The 19,851-nt window shown below is 47.7% G+C and overlaps 1 protein-coding gene and 1 long non-coding RNA gene across 3 annotated transcripts in view; one reads left to right on the top strand and one right to left on the bottom strand.

The window, feature by feature from the left end:
* The window catches only part of TSHZ3 (teashirt zinc finger homeobox 3), a 66,160-nt gene extending 49,832 nt beyond the window's left edge, over positions 1-16,328 (bottom strand). The window contains exons 1-2 of one of the 2 annotated variants that reach the window (XM_058422095.1): positions 16,299-16,328; positions 14,399-14,676 (exon numbers count right to left, since the gene is read on the bottom strand). In XM_058422095.1, the coding sequence (XP_058278078.1) occupies positions 14,399-14,438 (40 nt within the window). In that variant the 5' untranslated portion in view covers positions 14,439-14,676; positions 16,299-16,328. Of the gene's footprint in view, positions 1-14,398; positions 14,720-16,298 lie in introns of those variants that run through there. The other variant, XM_040075393.2, reaches the window with a different exon arrangement.
* LOC120757782 (uncharacterized) lies at positions 14,611-19,209 on the top strand. The gene is made up of 3 exons (XR_005702663.2): positions 14,611-14,744; positions 16,483-16,580; positions 18,389-19,209. It is a non-coding gene; the product is annotated as an uncharacterized LOC120757782 (long non-coding RNA).
* Positions 19,210-19,851: the final 642 nt, after the last annotated feature.

Below are 19,851 nucleotides of genomic sequence, written 5' to 3' on the forward strand. Positions count from 1 at the left end.
ACCATGCATGGAATAGAGACTGGGAAAAATAAGAGAGAAAAGATGCATCTCACCTTGGTGAGCGGAGGGAAGCATTATCACAAGGAACTTTCATAAACAATGTGTTAAAAAGTCACTATCAGACTAACAATAACCATCTATATTCCAACATGCAGACATCTATCCATGTCTCTTAGCCAACATTTCCTTGATGTCAGCACTATATATCCCTCCATTAGGGAGCTACTGCCACAGCTCCCCTATCAGTAAATAAAACAGTGATCAGCAGATCTGAAATACAGCAAATGCTTGAAAAGGTATCAGAGGTGTTGATATGTGAAAAGGAGACAAATCCACTTCCCAGCAAAGAAGGAAAGAGCTCTTTAGCCATAAACATGTCACCTCCCACACTGGCATGGCTAGCCCACATTTATTTAATCCACAGAAACGTACTAGAGAAAGCAGTGCATTCCTGTACACAAGCATCCCCCCATTTGCCCTGTACAGGCACAGGGCCCACTCACCTATGACAAAAAATGCCAGCAATATGTCAGACTGAATTACTATTACACATAGAAGAAAAAGAGTTAGTCCTACAAAAAAAAAAAAAAAAAAAAAAAAAAAAAAAAAAAAAAAAAAAAAAAAAACAAAACACAACCCTGCCAGCAACTCCAGACAAGGTCCTAACTTTACATAGAAGTGCTGGGCTATCAGCCAAGGGGGTGCTGACTTTGGTCGTGCAGTGCACAGATGATATTTCTAAAGCTAACGCTAATACGCAGTACTATGCTTTTAAAGAGATTTTTTTATTATTATTATTTCTCACACAAACTTTGATGAACATGACGTTCTGAGGAATCACTAATATGAAATGTTACTTGAGGATACAGATCTCTCCAAGCCATCCAAGCTAGCTGCAGCCTGAGTTTCCTGCTCCCAGCATTGGAAGAATAGCTCTATGCAGCAGATGTGTCATACCCAGCACTCAGATGGCACCCCGTTTCCTTCTTAGCTGTGTTCTCTCCTCCTCTAAGTAAATACTGGAATGATTACAAGTGAAATAGGGTGTGAGAGCAGAAAATGTGATACAGGCTACACACAATCAGCACAGGAGCAGCTTGTGACACACTGACACGAAGAGCTGGCCAAAGAGCACTCAGGTACCAGCCAGTGTGAAAAGGATGGTGTGTGCAGAATGGTGTACAAGGTTTTCATTCTGCAGTTTAAATTCCCAATATTTCAAAAAACATATCCGTGCAAATCTTGCTGATAATCAACACTAATATCTAGTTTTGATATTAAAAGCAAGCGGGTTTGTTCTCCTGGAAGCACAAACTTGAAGTTTCTTTGTTTGTTTCTAGAAAATACGGTAAAGGAAGTATGAAATCAAAAATGGAAAAATACAGGGGGCAGCGTGGCAGCCACCTCTGCATCACTACTTACAAAATACTTTGTAAAAAAGAAACACTACTAATGCAATCATCATACCTGTGTTTTCCTGTGATCAGCCTATCCACAGATACCCTCAAAACATGAATAAACACCGAAAGTTGGGGGTTTTTTGGAATACATGAGCACTTTGCCCAATCAAACATAAGACACTGCATTCTCACAAAGATGTTGTGTCACATTTCAGCCTCAAACACAGCTTTTGGGCAGCAGAAGCACTCACCCCTGCTCTGCTGGCAGCAGTACAAGCTCTGCCTGGCTGTTTTACACACACTGGTCAGCACTGCACTTCCCAATCCTGCGTACACTTGTGCTGGGTGTGCTCTGCTGCACCCTCAGCCAGGGCACCCAAACTTGGAGGAGTTGGAAACCGGGCTTTGCAGCAGCCTTCTCTTCATTCCAGCTACAAGTAACAGGATTGCTGGAAACTCAGGGGTCAGAATGGGCTCACACGGGCCTGTTATTCCTCAGGCTGGTTGGAAATGAGATGGGTACTGCCTGGACACCTTTCCTGCACTGAAGAAAGGGCAGTGCTGCAGCCCTGCCGAGCTTTGCCTGCCTTGCTGATGGCAGAGCTGGTGCACTCCAGCATTGCTGCAGGGCACGGCCAAGGAGACAATGCCCTGGAAAGGTGGCCCATGACAAAAAGGCCGGATGAAAGCCGTAGGACCCTCACTTGGACAGACTAACCACACACTCCAGTAACTGCCAGGGAAGATAGTGAAGCTGAAAGAGGCTTAGTGCAAGCATGCAGGAGATTTGTGACAGAAAGTTAGAACTCCATGTCAAGCCTTTCATGCAAACAATAAATATTACTTATGCTCATAATCAGACTTTTCTCCAGCATCGTCTTTGAATGTTGAACCTTTTTCAATTAATTAAAAACTATGCACTGCAGAGTGCATATTTTATCAGCCCTCAGCTGCTTAAGTGTCTAGAAAAGACCAGGCAGTTTTTCTTTTTTCCAGGCAACCCAGAGCAAGTACTTGCAAGGGTCATATCTTTTTAATTATCTTTTCTCTCTTTGATTAATTATTCCGTCTGACAATAGCGTGTTTCTAATGCTATTCACCTGCCTTTGATGATTGACAACTTTTCTGTCTGATTCAAAGCAAACAGCTGCTGCCATGATTGCCTAGCAACCAGGATGTGATGGATGAGCCCCAAAGATGGATGGCTGCAATAAATCATGTCTCCAGCTATAAAACTGAAAAAAGGGATAAGAATAAAAGCGAACAAAAAACAAAACAAGGTTTCTTCCCATGAGTGCACTCAGCTCCTTACCAATTACACCTGAAATGGACTTTGTGTCTATTAATAGCAAAGTTTTCTAATCAGTAAGAACGCAATGATGCCATTTGTATCAAGGTGTGTTTACAATTGTTACAGCAAATTGGCACTTGTACTTCAATTACCTACTGTGTTACACAAGTGCAGGAGTAGCAGAGCAAAGTTTTACCTTATACTGTTAAAGGCTTTATAGAAAGTATTATGTTTTTTCAGAGTTTTTTCATGGTGTTGGACTTGAATGAAGGGTATAAACTTGAATTTCTCCTTACTTTTGACAACCGAGTATACCAAAAGTAAATGGAACTGAAAAATTCATTTGTATAAAACATAGATAAGGTCCCTGATGGCCTTAAAAAAAAAAAAAGTTTTAAACTAAATGTTTATTAAATGTCGCTGACATTCCCTTTTGCTAACAGGGCATCCTGCCAATCAAAGAAAAAGTTGATGTGACAAGCAGTATTTCAAAAATACCATCTACCTGTGCAAATTCAAGACTGATCCAACAAAGTAATTCTCGTCTCATTTTATCTACCACTCCTGTAAATCATTTGAGTTTTGTAGGATGCACCAGGCAAGGAAGAGTCAATAGTTTGTCAACTCAGAACAAGTTTAACCAGGCTGGGTATTGCACTTGCCTGCAGATGCACAAACACCCCAACACCTGAAGTTTTGGCACTGCCTATTGCTAAGGCTGCTCCATTGTTGGAGTGTCTACCTCCCGAAAGTCCCTGCCTGTGCTTCCAAGGAAAGATCTAATTGTCTATAAAAAGCTGTTTCCTTAATTCTTCCAGCAGGTGGGGGTGTCCTGGTTCCAGCAGAAGTGCTTCAAAGAGAGAAGGGATTGCCCTCACTGTTTACACAGCCAGGCCATCCACCCTCCAGGAGTACCTGGACACCTGGGAGTAAACACCAAGACTCAAAGATTCGCAATTCTGGATGAAGAACGTGGGCGGAAAAGAAATAACTGAACGCTGAAATAAATATGTCCTGGAACTTTCATTTCTTTGGCATTATTTGGGACACAAAAAAAAAAAAAAAAAAAAAAAAAAAAAAAAAAAAAAAAAAAAACACCACAACAACAACCTATTAGCAAAAGGAAGATGGAGTGTGTTAATCTGTTCACAAGCACATTTTTATACTGGAAGTGGCAATGCCTGGCAATGTAACACTGGATCAGCTACAGTCCGGCTTATATTTTAGTGTTACACACAGCAAGTCTCTGTGCTCATGCAAAAGCTGCCTGTATCCTTGCATGGGCCATGGCTTTGTCTACATTCTTTACAATTATTGAATGCTCCCACTAAAAACTTAACTCTGCCTCTGCCTGTCCCTCTCCCCGTTGTACAAACACACACACACATGCACACACGGAAATCCAGCCCCTAAAGCAATTGTAAGGCTCTCCTGTAATGACCGGCGAGTATCTGGTAACAAACAATGAGAAAGCAAAGCCATCAATCACAACGTGCACACCGAGGCCTCCATTCTGTCCCAGCTCATCCAACTCTCAAGTTACAGCTTTACACGGCAAGTCTAAATAATATTCAAAATGATAAATGGCACTATAAGCCTGATATCCATCATCAATCTTTTTTTAAGGAACATCCATCTTCAATAATGCACGTTTGAATCATGTGAAACCAAGAGCTCCCAGATTCATTTACACAACCCCCAGCAAGCTGGTGCTGCTTGAATGATACGTGTCAGCCAGTTTGTCCCAGCCGCCAAACTTGGGGAAAAAAAAAAAAAAAAAGAAGAAAAAAAATAAAGAAATTAAGAGAGACTGAGAGAGAAAGAATACAGCAGGGAAAAACCTTCAGGGGGCTGAAGAAAGCGACTTAGCAGATAATATGAAAGCACAGCACCTCCTCAGTGAGTGTGCCAGTGCCCCCAGCACAGCCGGGCGCTCCCGTCCCTGCTCCCTTCGCTATTCCCGGCCGGAGCACATCCAGCAGCGCTGGAGCGGGAGCTGCCCGTGCCCCCCCGCGCTCTGGCAGGCCCGGTGATAAATGACACATGTCATTCTGTCGGGAGGGAAGGGTGGGTCAGTGATGTATGGCTCTGCTGAAAAGGAAATCGACTGTTTGGCATGGTGCGGCTATTCTCCACCAGGATTTAGTTTCAGAACTCTAAAATGAAATCTCCGATGTTTCAAGTGCACGGTTAGGGCAGGCTGACGTGCGGCCGAGGCAGCTTGCTGCCTTTTTCCCTCCCCCCCCCGCCTTGATTTTTATTTTTTAACCTCTCTCTGCCCTTCGGATTTCAAAAAACTGCTCCACTGACTGGAAACTGCAAAAGAACACACATATATCAAAGTCTTCAATAGTTATGATCCATGATAAAATTTAAATAGGTTGAGGTTTCTATTTTTATTTATTATTGGGGGGGGGAAATGGCATGCAGGCTTAACACAAAAGCAAGATAAAAATTAGCATGTTTGAAGTAATCGTCCCACAGCTTGACATCTGCATAGTAAATTTTAAAGGAAAAAAATGTGTCAGGCAGGCATGAGCTGTTCCCTCCCTCCCCCCCTCTTTCATTAGCTCACTGGCAGGGTGGCACTTCTGAACCTCATTACTGCAGGAGGATTTATGAAGCTGAACCCAATGGCAAAGAAAAGGCATCTGTCAATAATTGTAGGGAGCTGCACTCACAGCTTTGAAATCTCATTAAGTATGCAGTTATCAGGCATAAAGATCAAAAACATTACTCAACTCCGACAGAATCTTATGGAGGAACATTAATTAGCAACAGGCCTACAGTACAAAAAAAAAAAAAAAAAAAAAACCAGACTTCCTCTCACACCTGCCCAACCCACAAACCAAAAGAAACACTCCCCCTCCCTCCAGAAAAAAATAATTCCCAGCATCTGAGACTGATCAAGTACATGAAACAAGAGAGAGGAAAAAAAAAAAAATCCAGTTGAGACAGTCTTGGCGGTGAAGAGAGAAAAGGAAGAAGCTGTCAAAGTTGAGAAGGATGTCAGCACTGGCCCTGATTACAAGGGCCTATACAGTTCCCAGGCCTTTTATCATCCCTGCCATCAAAAACAGACTCTGTGTCACAGATGGATGACTGATGGCTGCCAGTCTGGAGCAGCCTGGCCAAGCCTCCTGGAGGCCCCTGCTGCGATCTGGCCCTCCAGCAACAGGCTTGACCTAGCAGGGAAAGGGCTGCCGGCAGCCAGCCCAGTCCCAGAGACACTCAGAAACAGCACCCTGTTCTGTTCTTCCCCAGAACAATCCAGCGAGAGCTTGGTCAGGGTTTGTTTGTTCAGCTTACAGAAGTTAAATGTAATACTGCTGCTCGCCACGCAAAGGCTGTGCATTATTTGAAAATAACACCAGCAAAAATAAAAAAAAAAAAAAAATAAATAAAAAAAGAAACACCTCTTCTTTGTCCATGCTAAATGTATTTTTCTAATCCCGTTTCTAGTTTGCATTTTCATCACAATTTGCACACTCAATTGCTTAGAAAATACAAGAGAGAGAAATATAAATTTGGGGGGGAAACGTACAAATTCACAGGCAAAGCTGGACCATAAAACCAAGTGACCTTTGCAGCATTAAGTATGGTGTGCAACTAATTAAGAACTATGGCCATATTAACATTTTTTGTTACAGAATCAAGGATATCACCTACACAGCTTAACCCATTGCACATATTTCTTTCATTTCCTCCCTATCAAAAACTCTGTTTGCAAACAATAACTCAAAGCTACTTGTTAAAAAAAAAAAAAAAGAAAAAAAAGAAAAAAGCAGGAGGAGGAAAATCACCTTCTGTAGTCTTTTTCCCACCTGGGACCATGCCTGAAAAACTCCCTCTCTAGTTACATGCTGCCCTTCATACATTTTATATTTCCCATAATTTTGCGATACAAGGAAGCTTTCCACTGTACAGTTACATTCCTGTGTCCTGGGTTTTGATATAATGTACATATTTGTCTCTCATTTCATGAGATATACAGTGATATTTATGTCTCACTTGTAGCCACACTGAAGATTGGCTCCTTAATGAACTACATCTTTAATACCGCACAGAGTCAGGGATATTCGCGCGCACATACATGACAACCTGCCTGTCAAAATCTTTTCAATATCTAAAATCAATTCTTTTACTAAAGTAATGTACTTAAAAAAAAAAAATTCTTAGCTCTGACAAAATATGGAAGTGGAGGTTCCGCTCTAAACAAGATTTTTTAAAGAATTTCACAAAAAGTGTTACAATAAGGTGTTTATATTTTTCCGTATGCTTACCATATTACTTTTATTATGTGTAGCATCAAAGTGATTATAGCAATTACATCTAACAGAATTAATTATAGAACATCCCATCATTTCTAAATACATACTGCATTAGAGGTAAGCCAAAGAAAGAAAACATCTTGACTGTAGTGACTATTGTTGGAGCATTTTGTTCATTAAGCATGAAGGCGAAACCAAAGTAGGAAGAAACATACAGAAACATTGGGGTAACAGCTAAATGTTAGCTACAAAAATCTGAATATCAAGGCAGGTACGTTTTTGCTAGCGATGGTAACCTGCGCAAAGCTGCGCTAGCGCAAATATCCATGTAAAATCCATTAGAGCTTTTAATCACAAAATATGGAAACTAGCCAATTCACCTAACCAATGTGTTAGTACATAAAGACAAGAGTGTATGAGTGAAAGAGTTACAAGCCTTTACGTATGCAAAATAAATTCACTCAAAGCTTCATTAATATTAATTTAAATTCAGAACCCATTTACATTAAATTGTTCATTAAAAATTGCCTATTTTATGCAACATGCTTTCCGCAAAGAACACATAAGAAACGGAAACAGAGGGCTCAATTTAATGATGGAAGTATCAAAAGTAAATGAATTTGGATCATTCCAAATGATCCAGTAGAGCAGTCCTCTGCTCCGTGCCAGTGTGCGAAGTTTGGCGGGAGTTTGGCGGAAGGGCAGGGAAGCCTCCTGGCTTCTTTCTTGCCAAGGCTTGGCCACCACCCTTCCCACCTCCCCACTGCCACACAGCCTTGCTAAAACGGGAATTATTTATGGACAGGACCTAAAACCCGGCCCCGTGACAGCGGTCGCTAACTGCGAGCACACTGGGCCGCCTCAAAACTGGTATTAATTGCCAGCGCTGCCGGGCGGAGCTGCCCAACAGCCGCGCCCGGGCGGGAGGGGATGGGAGCTGGAGGTGAGGCGGGCTGGGCATGGAGGCTCCTCACTGCAAACTCCCACACCAACCAGCACAGTCAACTTACGTGATTCCCAACAGCTGCTCTGGATGAAGAAAAGAGAGTCATAATTAATAACATGTGTCCTGACAGAGTTAATTAATAATTTATAATCAAGTCTAAAATACGAACTTAGATTATTCTTGAAGAGTTGTCCCTTTACTGCCCGAAGAGGCCAGGTAATGGCACTGGCAAAGAGCTTTCAGATATTTTATGATCCTCTGGTAACTCTTTCCCTACTCTCCCTCCACCCCCAGGGGAAAAAAACCCTTTGAACATTTTCTGAGAAATATCTTAAAGTTGATGCCTGCAATGAGAAGTGTTTAAATTCTGCAGATTGGCTCTCTGCTGAGATGACCAAAATATCTTTCGGGCACAAAATCAGGCAAATGCAATAGGATGAATCTCGCAGTCTCTGAAATTAAGCCCTACTTATTTCAACTCTTTCAGTTCTTTTTATGAAAATGGTAACAAACAATTTCAAGCTCTGACAATGTTCTACTCCGCACTATTGTACTTAAGAAAACTACAATACAATCTTTCGTGAACTATGCTTTAAATCCTTTGAGCCAATTTTCATGCTTTTTTTTTTTTTTTTTTATGTTGAAATCAAGAAAAATCAATTGCACAAATTTTTTTCAATCCTCCTGCTTTAGGTTATGACACATACACACACAAAAAGCAACGCATCCATTGTTTAGAGGGATTTTTAAAATTAATTTAATGTCTAACTGCAAATGCTGGAAACTAGAATTAATCTGTCTGGATAAAAAAAGGCTTACAGACATTTAAATGCATGTATCGGGACACTTTATCAACCTAACATAAAATTGTCATCTTATCTTATTATATGACTATTTTATGCATGTGTCAAAGAATTTGAAAATGAATGCCTGTCTATTCACTCTAATTACAACTGCATATTATCTGTCTGGATGTACCAGTCCATATCATTGTTACCAAATACAATATATTGTATTCACCTTTCATTTTTAACTTAAGGCTGATAAACCACAATTTGGGCGTAACTAAATTTAAAAAAACTACCAAACACACAGAGAAGGAAAAAAAAAAAAATAAATCAGACTAAAACACCTGAGGTAGATTGTTTAGTAAATGATGCTGAAGCATTTCACAGATAAGATAACACGCGACTGCTCAGCAACTATGTTATTTTTGGTGTTGTATCATAACCATACACACACATACACTCCTACTTGACAATGCAACACTTCAGGCATCTTAATACCTGATACACTAGCAGCACCTTGAAAACAGGGCTGTGTTAAAATCTGACAACCTGTATTTGGATTCTCTAGGAAACAGTCACGACATTGGATTAAAATATGGATTACTACACCGTGAAGCCAGCAGTGCCAAGGTTTGCTCAGAAAGATAACACGTAGGTTACTTTACGTCCTGGCAAATGATTTCTTTTCATTCACTCTGTACCACCATATGTTTCTGCATAAGCGTACACGTAGCACGCTTAAAAATGTACCCCACACTTCACCCCGAAGGTGATCTTTTCTATACAGTTTCCACTAATCCTGGAAGCAGGGCTGACAAAAAGGACCCGCTCTAATCCTGCTAACTCACCCTAGCTTCACTGCATTTCCCATAACCCTGCAGCAGTCACAATTCATTCTAATCACTTTACAAAACAATCTTTAGTAAAAAGAGGAAAAATGCAGACTTGTAAGCCAATTTAAGAAATAACTGCTGATACATCAGTTATTGACTATTTCACTCCTGCTCATGATAGTGCTCAAGGCAAAACCGAGAACAAAATGACAACATCAACCGCACGCAATAAACTGTGGCCCAGGAGAGCACTGAAGCCCTAATTGACAGCTGTCAAGCTAATGGGAGAAATGGCAGCTGATTCTGGAAAATTCTGTTTTCCAGACGGATATTCAGGGGAATCTAGCAAGGCTTTTTTATATTTATGCCCCTTTTTCTTTTTTTCTTTTTTTTTTATTGTTCCTTCACACTTTGCTGGGGGAAAAGAAAAAAAAAAAAAGAAAAAAAAAAAAAAAAGCAGAGGACAGCCATAACTAATCATTTTGTCAGCTTGCTGCTAGGAAGAATCTCTGCCCAACAGAGAAATATGTGGCAGGTTTGGAGGCAAATAACATACCAAGGGCTGACACTGCAAGTACCTTTATAGGTAGCCTACTTTATCGCTACATTTACTTTTGGGGTATGTATGTAGTTGCAAGCAATTGCCATAAATTAAAGTGAGCGTTCGAGTTGCCGGAGTCAGAGCTGCCTGGAAATCTGGCGGCACAACCTGTGTGCCATCTTGCATCTGTTTGCTGTGCTGCACCCCCAGCCCCGCGCTGGAGGGGCTGAGGGCTGGCACGAGCACTCAAGCCCCTGGAAAGTGGAAGTGCTCCGCACCTCTGAAGCATCAATTCCGTGTATTTCAGTGCTCACACTGACCAGATGCAGCTTTTCAATGTAAGCACCGAAGTTGGGAAGAGCCTAAAGCACTCTAGGATTTAAAACATACTATGTAAAAACAAAAATACCATAGGCCCGGGTTTGTTTGGTTTGGTTTGGCTTTTTTTTCCCAGAGCCTTGAAAACTCGGTGCAGTTGTCTGGTTCTTACTGTTATATTAAATATACAAATAATAAACTAAATGTGATCCCAGTAAACCACTAGTTCCCAATCCCTCCTCAGAAGGTATGTACACAAAATATGTATTAAGTCGTTTCTGTCAGTAGGAAGTACATTTTCTTGATCTTTTAAATAGGTTTCTAAAAAAGCTGCAAGTGAAAGCTATAATTTAAGGATAGATAATTATTGTTTGCATGAACAAGACTGGCCTTTATTAATACAATATCTTAGCTTCCCCAGACTGTAGCCTCTAACTGGTAAATACCTTCTTCCCCCTGACTTACATGGCAGAAGTCTTTGGAGCAGCAATTCTCACTATCTTCTTGCTTTAACAGGTGAGGAATAAAATTGCAATCCCTGACTCTCTTTCCCAAATTTACCTACGATATTCAGCTGTGTTTCAAAGCAAACAAAGTGAAATTATCATTTTTACAGATTCTTGATTCTGAGAGACAGCTTTAGTCTTCCACAGTGTGGTGTTAACACTTGGGCTAGACATAAAGAATTTGTGCACCTGTCTGTTATGTCTGCGAGCTCTGTGCTGCTGAGAGTTCTTTGTTGTTGTTATTCTACTCCAGACCATTAAAAGGGTCCTAATTCCTATGACATGATTATCCAGGTACCAAAGCCCATTTGTCACCTGCAGCAGAAAATTGAGTTAATGCACAACTAAAGGCAACCAGGACTGTGTAATATCAACTTGATTACATCAAACTAGCTGCAAACCTAATTCTGCTGGATGACACTGCGTGGAGCTTGTCATCTCCAATCATTAAAGCTGTCAGGAATCCATCAGGTTTACAGCTAATTAGGTGAACACTAATGAAGCTGGCAAAACAACTTTTCTTTTTTTATGGCTGAGCGGACCTTTCAGTTTGGAGAAAAAAAATTCTCGAGTATTCTCAAGGTTGCTGGGGACTGGATTTCCTGAGTTACCAATCAGCAGACATCTTTAATTCTCCCCCCACCACCACCTTTTTTTCTCTCTCAGTACCAAGCAATCAATTTGTCATCACTCTCAGTATGCCACAAAAGCAGACATGAACCTTATAACTTGCAGCTCTCAAGCCAAAAAGGAGGGGGAAAAAAAAAGTAAGTTTCTTCTGTCTTAAAATAAAATGCCTCATACAGCTCACTTATTTATCTTCATGCACTTATCAACAGCATAAATGTTCTTGTTTTTTCACTCTTGTCAAATAAGTAGCCCTTCAGTCATTCTACATCCCCCATATCCATTAGGCAGAGGCATTTTGATAAAGTAAAGCCAAAGCTAGTGTATGGGAAAGAATGAAAGCACTCACTCTGCCAACTTCTGATTGACCATTAAGCTATTGATGAATGTGCCTGTCAGGAGAGAGACAATTAAATCAAATATGAAACAAAGTCGTTTTGACGGGTCATTTTGATAGAGCAAAACCATTCTTCCATCTCCTATTAGTCCTGCAGTCAAGTTTTTGTAATGAATATTTCTTAACTAACCTGTTATTTCTTAGCTGTTTTTTTAAGGTGTTAAAAAAAAAAAAAAAAAAAAGGCGCCTCTGCTTTTGCTGCTATTAGAAAAAGTAACATTTCCAATGTGACCAATAAAAGCAGCATCTCAGTGGGAAGCAATTATACACAATACTAAATGTTTAATGTGGCTATCAAAAAGCTAAAAGTTTAAAGAGATTACACTACTGCTAAATATGAAAGATCGCACATCATGGATGATTCACTTGAGAAAGGAGGGAGAGACAGAGTGGTGGAGAGAGAGAAGGATACCTCAGAATGTGTGTTTGGTGCAGAAACATCTTTCCCTCTGTGGAGAGAGAGCCCAGGTTACAGCAGAGTCAAGCGTGTCAAACACACGGAAAAGATAGGCTTTGCAAAACTAAATTCACATCGCAAAAGAGAATTTCCCAAGTATCAGGAAAAGTTCACCTCTGTCATTTCTCTCGAAAATTGCTATTTGATGGCAAGGGCCAGAAAAGCAAAATATTATCATGAAGTATTTGGCTACGACGTTGTTTGCTAGATGGTATCACTACCGCACTGAGAAACTTTCCAAACTTTCTAGCTGTTTGTATGCGGGGTGAGGCTGCTGGGAAGTCTATTTCCCTCTTCCAAAAGTACTGGCCGAACGCATGTGGGTGTCACGGAGGAGAGGAAAGGAAACACGCACACAGCTCGTTACAATTTGTGTAACTCCCCTCGCCCCTCGCCGTTGACCAAACCCAAACCGCCCCACTCGGGAGCTGTCAGGCAGTGCGGGAGCACTGCTGAACGCCGGCGTCCCAACACGGCCCTACCCCGGGCTCCAGGACTACCTGCTCCGAGCTGTCCTGGGCACAGCCGCGCTGCCAGGGACGCAGCCGGGGCCTCTGGGGAACTTCCCCCTTGGCCCCAGGGCTGTCCCTGGGCAGGGGCTGCGCCGTGCCTGTCCCCGGGCCAGCCCGGCCCTGGCGGTGGCCCACGGGTGGCACCGCTCGCCAGGAGCCCCTCGAGTCGCGCTAACCGAGAGCTGACAGGCCACGTGTGACGTCACCGAGTCTGGCGTTACCATGGCAAGTGATTTATTGATGTTTATCGGGAATGAATAGATCAAAGGCTGCCGGATGACAGGCGATCAATCAGACATCAAATCAAGGATGGCAACAGGCCAAGGAAACCTTTTCCAGCCCACATATCCCCAACTAAGGATTACTGTAAAATTATGTGGGGCTTTTCTTTCACTGTTTTCTTTTCAATTTGGCTTTTCCAAAAAATACTGCTTAAGTTTAACAGGAGTTGACATTTCTGGCAAAAGGAAAACAAGCCAAACAAACAAAAACCCTCACCAGTACAAAGCCTCGAAAAGTATTTCCAAAAAGGAAAAAAAAAAAAAAAAAAAAAAAAAGAAAACCGGTGGAAATTGTAAAGGCACTATCAGAAACATTCACCAGTCACTTGACAATACACAGACCCTTTTTCTTTTTTTTTTTTTTTTTTCTCCTCCTTTGGTTTACTTTGCAGCTTCTCCTCTGGACTCATAAATAAGAAATTAATAAGATTAACAGAAGAGGCTACCAAAGAAAGTGACGAACTAGGAGGTTGTCTGTCTGTCTGTCCGGCAAACCCATCTCCCGTGCAGTACAAGGGCAGAAGAGGAAAAAGGTAAAAGTTGGGCAAAGGAACCGGTTCTGGGCTTCGGTCTTCAACTAACACTGCAGAGCCTCCAAACCACTTTGTCCCTGCCACTTCATTCACAGCGTGCCCTGTATTTATACATGCCCTCTCTCTTTTTTTATAGGAAAAATAAATAAATAAAAAAGAGTATTTTCCCTGGCTTTCACAAACCATTTGCCTGTGAGGGAAGGGGATGTAGAAGAACGAAGATTACCAGGGAGAGAAGCAAAGTAGGTGCCAAAGTACGGACTGGAAATAACCAAAATTCGCCTCCTTGCTTCCCCCAGCCCCGGAGTGACACCGACCGTAGGAGCCCGAGCAGCGTGTGCCCGCACACACCCGCCTGCCCCTCGCAGAGGGTTACCCCCAGAACCGAGCCGGGCGACGGCCGACTTCGGAATAAATCAAAGCGGGCACCAAAAGTGGGGAAGGGGCTTTCACGCGACCCCCCACCCCAAAGAAGAAAAATAAATAAAATTCCCCCAAACCCCTCCGGCCCTGGCGCTGTGCCTCCAGCCCGGGAGTTGCTCGGCAGAGCCCTCGGCAGCGGCGGGCAGCGGGGCAGGAGCGGGGCGCGGAGCGGCGCCGGGAGCCGGTTATGAAAGAGACGGAGGGAAGCGAGAGGAGAAGCCAGCGGCCGCGGAGGGAAGGGAAGGCAGGGAAGGAAGGGAAGCGGCTTTCGTACCTGCTGCGCGCCGGGGCGCTTGCTGCTTCCTCCTCGGCATGCTGGGCTCCTGCGGGCGCCGGCGGGGGGGGGCAGCAGGGGCGCGGGGGTGGGAAGAGTTGCCTCAGCCCCAGAGATCCGGTGAGCTGCTCCAGCCTCGGCGCGAGGGCTGGGTCGGGGATATATTTTTTGTTGCTGTGCATACACGATGCCGAGTAGGAGGAGGAGGCGGCGGCGGCGGAGGAGGAGGAGGCGGCACAGAGGAGAGGACAGCCCTGCTGCTGCTGCTGCTGCTGCTGCTGGCAGAAGAGGGGGGAAGTTTGACAAATCGCCCCGGAGGAAGGAGGAGGGGAAGCCCCCCGAAGAGGTGTGCGGGCGGGAGGGCTGGGGAGAGCCCGCAGTCCCCCCCACCCCGCCCTGCGCGCCCGGTGCCTGGCCGGGCTGGGAGATCACGGCATAAAGACAGGGGATCTCTTGGCCGGAGACGGCGGAGCCTCAGCCTGCGCTCTCCACTCCCGGCTCGGCGCTGGAGCGGCGGCGGCAACAGGCGAAGCTCGAAGGGAAACGAGATGATCGCGGTGTCACTCAAACTGGTCCGCCGAGAGGGAGCGGGGCACCGCCGCCGCCCGCCCCGGGCCGCGCCTTCGCTCAGTGCGCATCGCCCGCCGGACCGGCCGCGGGGGCGGGCAGGGGTCTGCCCCGCCGGCCGGGGAGACCCCTTCGCCGCGCCCCCTCCGCCGCTCAACTTCGTCCGCCGCCGGCGCCGGTCTCCCGAGCCGCCCGCGGCGGCGGCGGAGGGCTGGCCGGGCAGGGACGCGCAGGGCAGCCCGCCGGGCTCCGCGCCACTCGCCTCGCTCGCTCCCCGCCGCAGCCCTTCCCTTTCCGCCCCCGCGCGCACCCGTTCCCCGCCGGAGCCCCCCGCGGCCATCGCCTCCGCCGCGCCGGGGCGCGGGACACCCCCCGTCCCCTCCGCCCCCGCCCCCCCCCCCCCCGGCGAGGAGGGCCCTGCGGCCGCTCCATCCCGGCCGCCCCGCGCGGTGACAGCGGCCGCGGCGGCCCCGGCTCCCCGCCGCGCCCCGCGGCGCTGCCCGCCCCGGCCGCACTCACCGGCGCGCCGCCCGCCCGCCGGCACATCCAGCCCGCCGGCTCCCACCTGGCTGGCGCCGCGGCCGCCGCGCTCCGCTCCGCGCCTGCGGGCGGGCGGTGTCGGGGCCGCCCCGGCCGGCGGCCGCTACCGGCGGCGCCCCCGCCAGCGGAGCGGCTGCTCCCGCCCCGCGGGGCCAGAGCGGCGGGGAGCGGGCAGCGCCCGCGCACCACACACGCGGCTCTTCGGGAAGCAGCACTTTTCCCTCGTTTTCCCTGTTTTGGGGGCTGATTATTATTATTATTTCTTTTTTCTTTCCTCTCTCTCTCAGTTGGTTTTTGGTTTGGTTTTTTTTTTTTTTTTTTTTTTTTTCTCGGTCCAAGTTCAGTGCCGATCCGCCGCGCTCAGTTCGGCGAGCGGCGGCGGATCGATGTGCTGCGGGTTTGATTGCGCATCCCTGGGCGGCGGGGCCGCGCGGCGCGGGGAGGGCCGGGGCGGCGGGGGGCGCGCGGGGCCCGGGCCGCTCCCGCCCCGCCCGCGCTCCGCCCGCGCCGGGACCCCGCCAGCGGGGAAGGGAGACACGGCAACAACAACAACAGGGGAAAAGGAGGAAAAGAAAAAGAAAAAAAAAAAAAAAAAAAAAAAGGAAAAAAAAGTAGCTGCTTGCCTTTTTTTTTTTTTTTTTTTTTTTTTTAAGTTCACGGGGAGGAATTAAAAAAAAAAAAAAAAAAAAAAGCTGAGCTCACTTTTACGGTAAGATTAAAAAAAAAAAAAAAAAAAAAAAAAGAAAATCTCCACTCGCCCCCATTCTTCGAGATTTGGGATAATTCCAAATACCTGACTAAGTGCAGATGTTGTTGCGTCTTCACATCCTATAAAGCCGCCGTGCCGCTCTCGGGCTCTCGCTTCCCTTTCAAGTTGCAGGAAATTCAAACACTTTACATGACGGGTGGAGAAGGTTTGGGATTTTTTTTTTTTTTTTTGATTATTATTGTTATGAGTTGATTTTTTTTTTTTTAAGCTGATCTTTAGGATGAAAAAAAATCGCAGTCGCCTAAAGTCCCCGGGAAATTGCTACTGTTGGGGGAAAATGAAACATTTCTTGCAAACAAGAAAATGGTGAGTTGTCAATTGCCGCTTCTGCTGCCAAACTCGCTCAGTTCCATCTCATTGATACTCGCTGGTTGCTCCTCACAGTTACGGTATCTGCTCGCAGAAGGAGCGATCAGATCTGCTTAAGAGACGACACCGAGACGTTCCCCCCCCTCCCCAAAAAGCCCCGTGTGTGTGAGTGTGTGAGCGTGGGTGAGCCGTGCGGCAGGACGGGGCCGGGCGGCGGGCAGCCCCGGCGGGGCGGGCGGGCGGGCTCGCCGCCGCGGCGGTGCGTGCGGCTAGATCCGCCCTAACATCTGTCCGTCTCACCATTGGCGCATCCATCAGTGTCACCCTGGCTGCACATTGCAACGACAACACATCAGACACTACACAGACCGGGATTCGGTACAAATAACCGACATACTAAACAACTTAACCGGGGAGGAGGGGACCAGCCGCAGCATAAGTATTTACAAATGTTAGACAGCCTCGGGAAGCAGGGCTCGGCTGCGGTTAATAGCTCGTTCATTCTCTCTCCCTCCTCCCCCTTTAAGTAGGAAATAGAAAACCTAAATAATTCACGCCCCCCACCCCTCCGGAGGATGCTGCCGGCCGGGGGCAGGGACAGGGCCAGGGCCCGGGCGCGCCCCGCGCTCAGCCCGGCTGCGCTCCCGGCTCCGCGGGGCGATGGCTGCGGCAGGACCGCATCGAGCGCGGAGCCGGCGAGAGGCGAACCCCGGGCTGAGGTGCTGCTGGCCGAGCCGGCCCGCGCTGCGCAACATGGAGGATTCCTCCGAGCTCTGGAGCGAGAGAGACTGAAACAAACTTTGGGATGCTCGGCCGGGAGCTTCGCCAGCCGAGAGCCCCGGGAGCCCTGGCCGCCTCTGCTCCTGCTCGCCGCACGGAGTGCGGGGAAGGTCACTCTGCCACCAGGCGCTGGTAAAGCGCCCTGAAAACTACAGCAAAATTAAAATGACACGGCGCATATAGTTACTGCAGTCCTGTAAAGGCTGCTCTGAAATGTGCGAGAGTCCTCTCCAAAGCCAGGAACGATCCCGATCCTCCTCAGCTGCCGGCTGCGGGGCATCGCGAGGAGCGAGCTGCAGCTACCAATCCCGAATTTTGGGGCCGTTGCAAGTTGCAAGAACTTTGTTCCTTCCACTTCCCTGTCTCTAAATCTGCTCATCTTTCACCGCCTTTGTGTCACCCTTAGCCGCCCGAGAGGTGGATGTCAGTCCCTGCCGCTGCCGGGCTCGGCCCGGGTGCCCGGCGGGGTGCGAGCCCCCGGCCCCGGCGCGGCTCCGCGGGTGCGCAGCCTCCTCCCGCGGGTGCGCCCGGCTGCACGCGTGCGTGGATTCGTGCGTGCGGTGGCATTTGTGTTTGAACAGGTTCCCGGACAGAGCTCTGCAGCCCGCCGCGCAGGATGCTGGCAGGTGGCACCTCGGCAGCTGGACGGGGTCAGCCGCGCAAACAAACACGCGAGACTGTCCCCGGGCCCGCTGCGTGGGGAGCTTCGTGTGACCTACAGCGCTTACCTGGCTCTGCAAAGGGCGGCCCACACGCGCCGGCAGCGGAGGGTGATGGGCTCGTTCCAGTGCGCCGAGCTGGGACTGGGAGGGAACGAAATAAGTGAAACTTTCCGTAAACACTCATTGGAGGAACTTTCTCAGTTCACTTAGGAACAATAATTCTCGTGTGTGAGAGAGAGAGGAAGGCAGCAGATATTCGTGCACACAGACACACGCACTGCACTTACACGTTCGCAACTCTCACTGCCAAAACCCTCGGGAAGTTGTGGAATAATTTGGTTAACTCTATACATTTTTTTTAAGGAAGAAAAAGAAAACCCACTGAGCTTTCCATCAGACGGTTTACAGAGGGAAGTGCAGATGCCTTAGTGTGCTTCGGCTTCTTTGGGGGTCACAGTCTATTCCAGAGAGCCAGAACGCACAATTTTATGAAGTGTAACATTTCCAAACGTAATGCATCAAATCGATGGCTGTACAGACTCAATCCACAAAGACTCAGCACACGAGGCTCAGCCCTAAGCTCGCTTTTCCCGGCAGTTTTAAAACAAGGTACCAATTATTTATAAGTCACACAATCAGATAACCATCGCTCCTGAACTTTCCACCAGACTGTTTTATCTTCCCCAACTGGGCACTGCTTACTGCCCTTCTTTGGTGTATATTTTCACCGCTCATACCATTCCTCTCCACTAAAACTCCACCAATTGCCTGAGACGCCTCTTTCGTCCCCCAGCCCGAGTGGAGACAGCGGCTGAGCCGATAAAGGACCACTGGAATTAACTGCTGGTTGTGGGAACGGCCAGGGAGGATCAGCGAGGAAGTTTAGTAAACTCGGAACAGCTGCCTCCTAGAAGCCAGCGTGTTTTAGCCGAGCTTTAACCTTGTTCTCTCCCGAGCAGCGTGTTGATGTTTCGCCACTCGCTCACTGCAAACAAGGCAGGGAGCGGCGTGCGCCGAGGTGCCCGTGCTGCTGCTCTCGCTCGCCGTTCGCACCGCTTCACTCTTCTCTGGGGTCAGTCCCGGGGACGGAACGACCCCGACCTCTGCCTCTCTCCTCTCGCCCCAGCTCCGGCCCAGCGCTGCAGGCGCCTCCCGTTCGAGCGGGGCAGAGGAGCCGACGGAGACCCGCAGGTCCTGGCCGGCCGAGTGCCCCCGGCCCCGCGGGAAGGGCCGGGCACCGGCGAGCCGGGGCCTTGGGAGCCGCCGGCTGCAGGGCAGCGCTGCCCTCCGCCCGGGAGCCGCTGTCGGGAGCGGAGGCGAGGCCGGGGCCGGGGGGCGAGCCCCGGGGCCGGTGCGGGGCTGGGGGTGGCACCGGGCCCGGGGAGCCCCCGCCGGCACGGGCGGCCCGCGGGAGCCCCGCGGAGGCGCAGGCCGGCCCCGGGCGCGGAGGAGGCGGCGGCCCGCGGCCGGTACCGCCCGGCAGCCCCTGCCCTCTGTGCCAGGACACAGCCTCCCCTCCTGCCCGCGCCTCGGCGGCACCCATCGAAATGCGGGAAGCGCTTCGGACTCTCCCGGCGAAGGATAAAGCAGCAGCTTTCATTAAGGCTGGACCAGATGAATACGGATCAGACAACTTTGTTTAAAAAACCCCACTGCCCACGCCCGAAAACGATACTGCGCTTCTGTAAAATACAGTGTTGTCAATAACCATTATAGCAGCGATAATGATCTGAGAAGAGAACAAAGACATTTTGTAATATCTACATAACTTTATTAGAGCAAAATTATTTTAAAATGCCTGCGAATTCCCAAACCTCCTGAATACA

Source organism: Hirundo rustica, chromosome 11, assembly GCF_015227805.2.
Source record: "Hirundo rustica isolate bHirRus1 chromosome 11, bHirRus1.pri.v3, whole genome shotgun sequence".
NCBI classification, from domain to species: domain Eukaryota; kingdom Metazoa; phylum Chordata; class Aves; order Passeriformes; family Hirundinidae; genus Hirundo; species Hirundo rustica.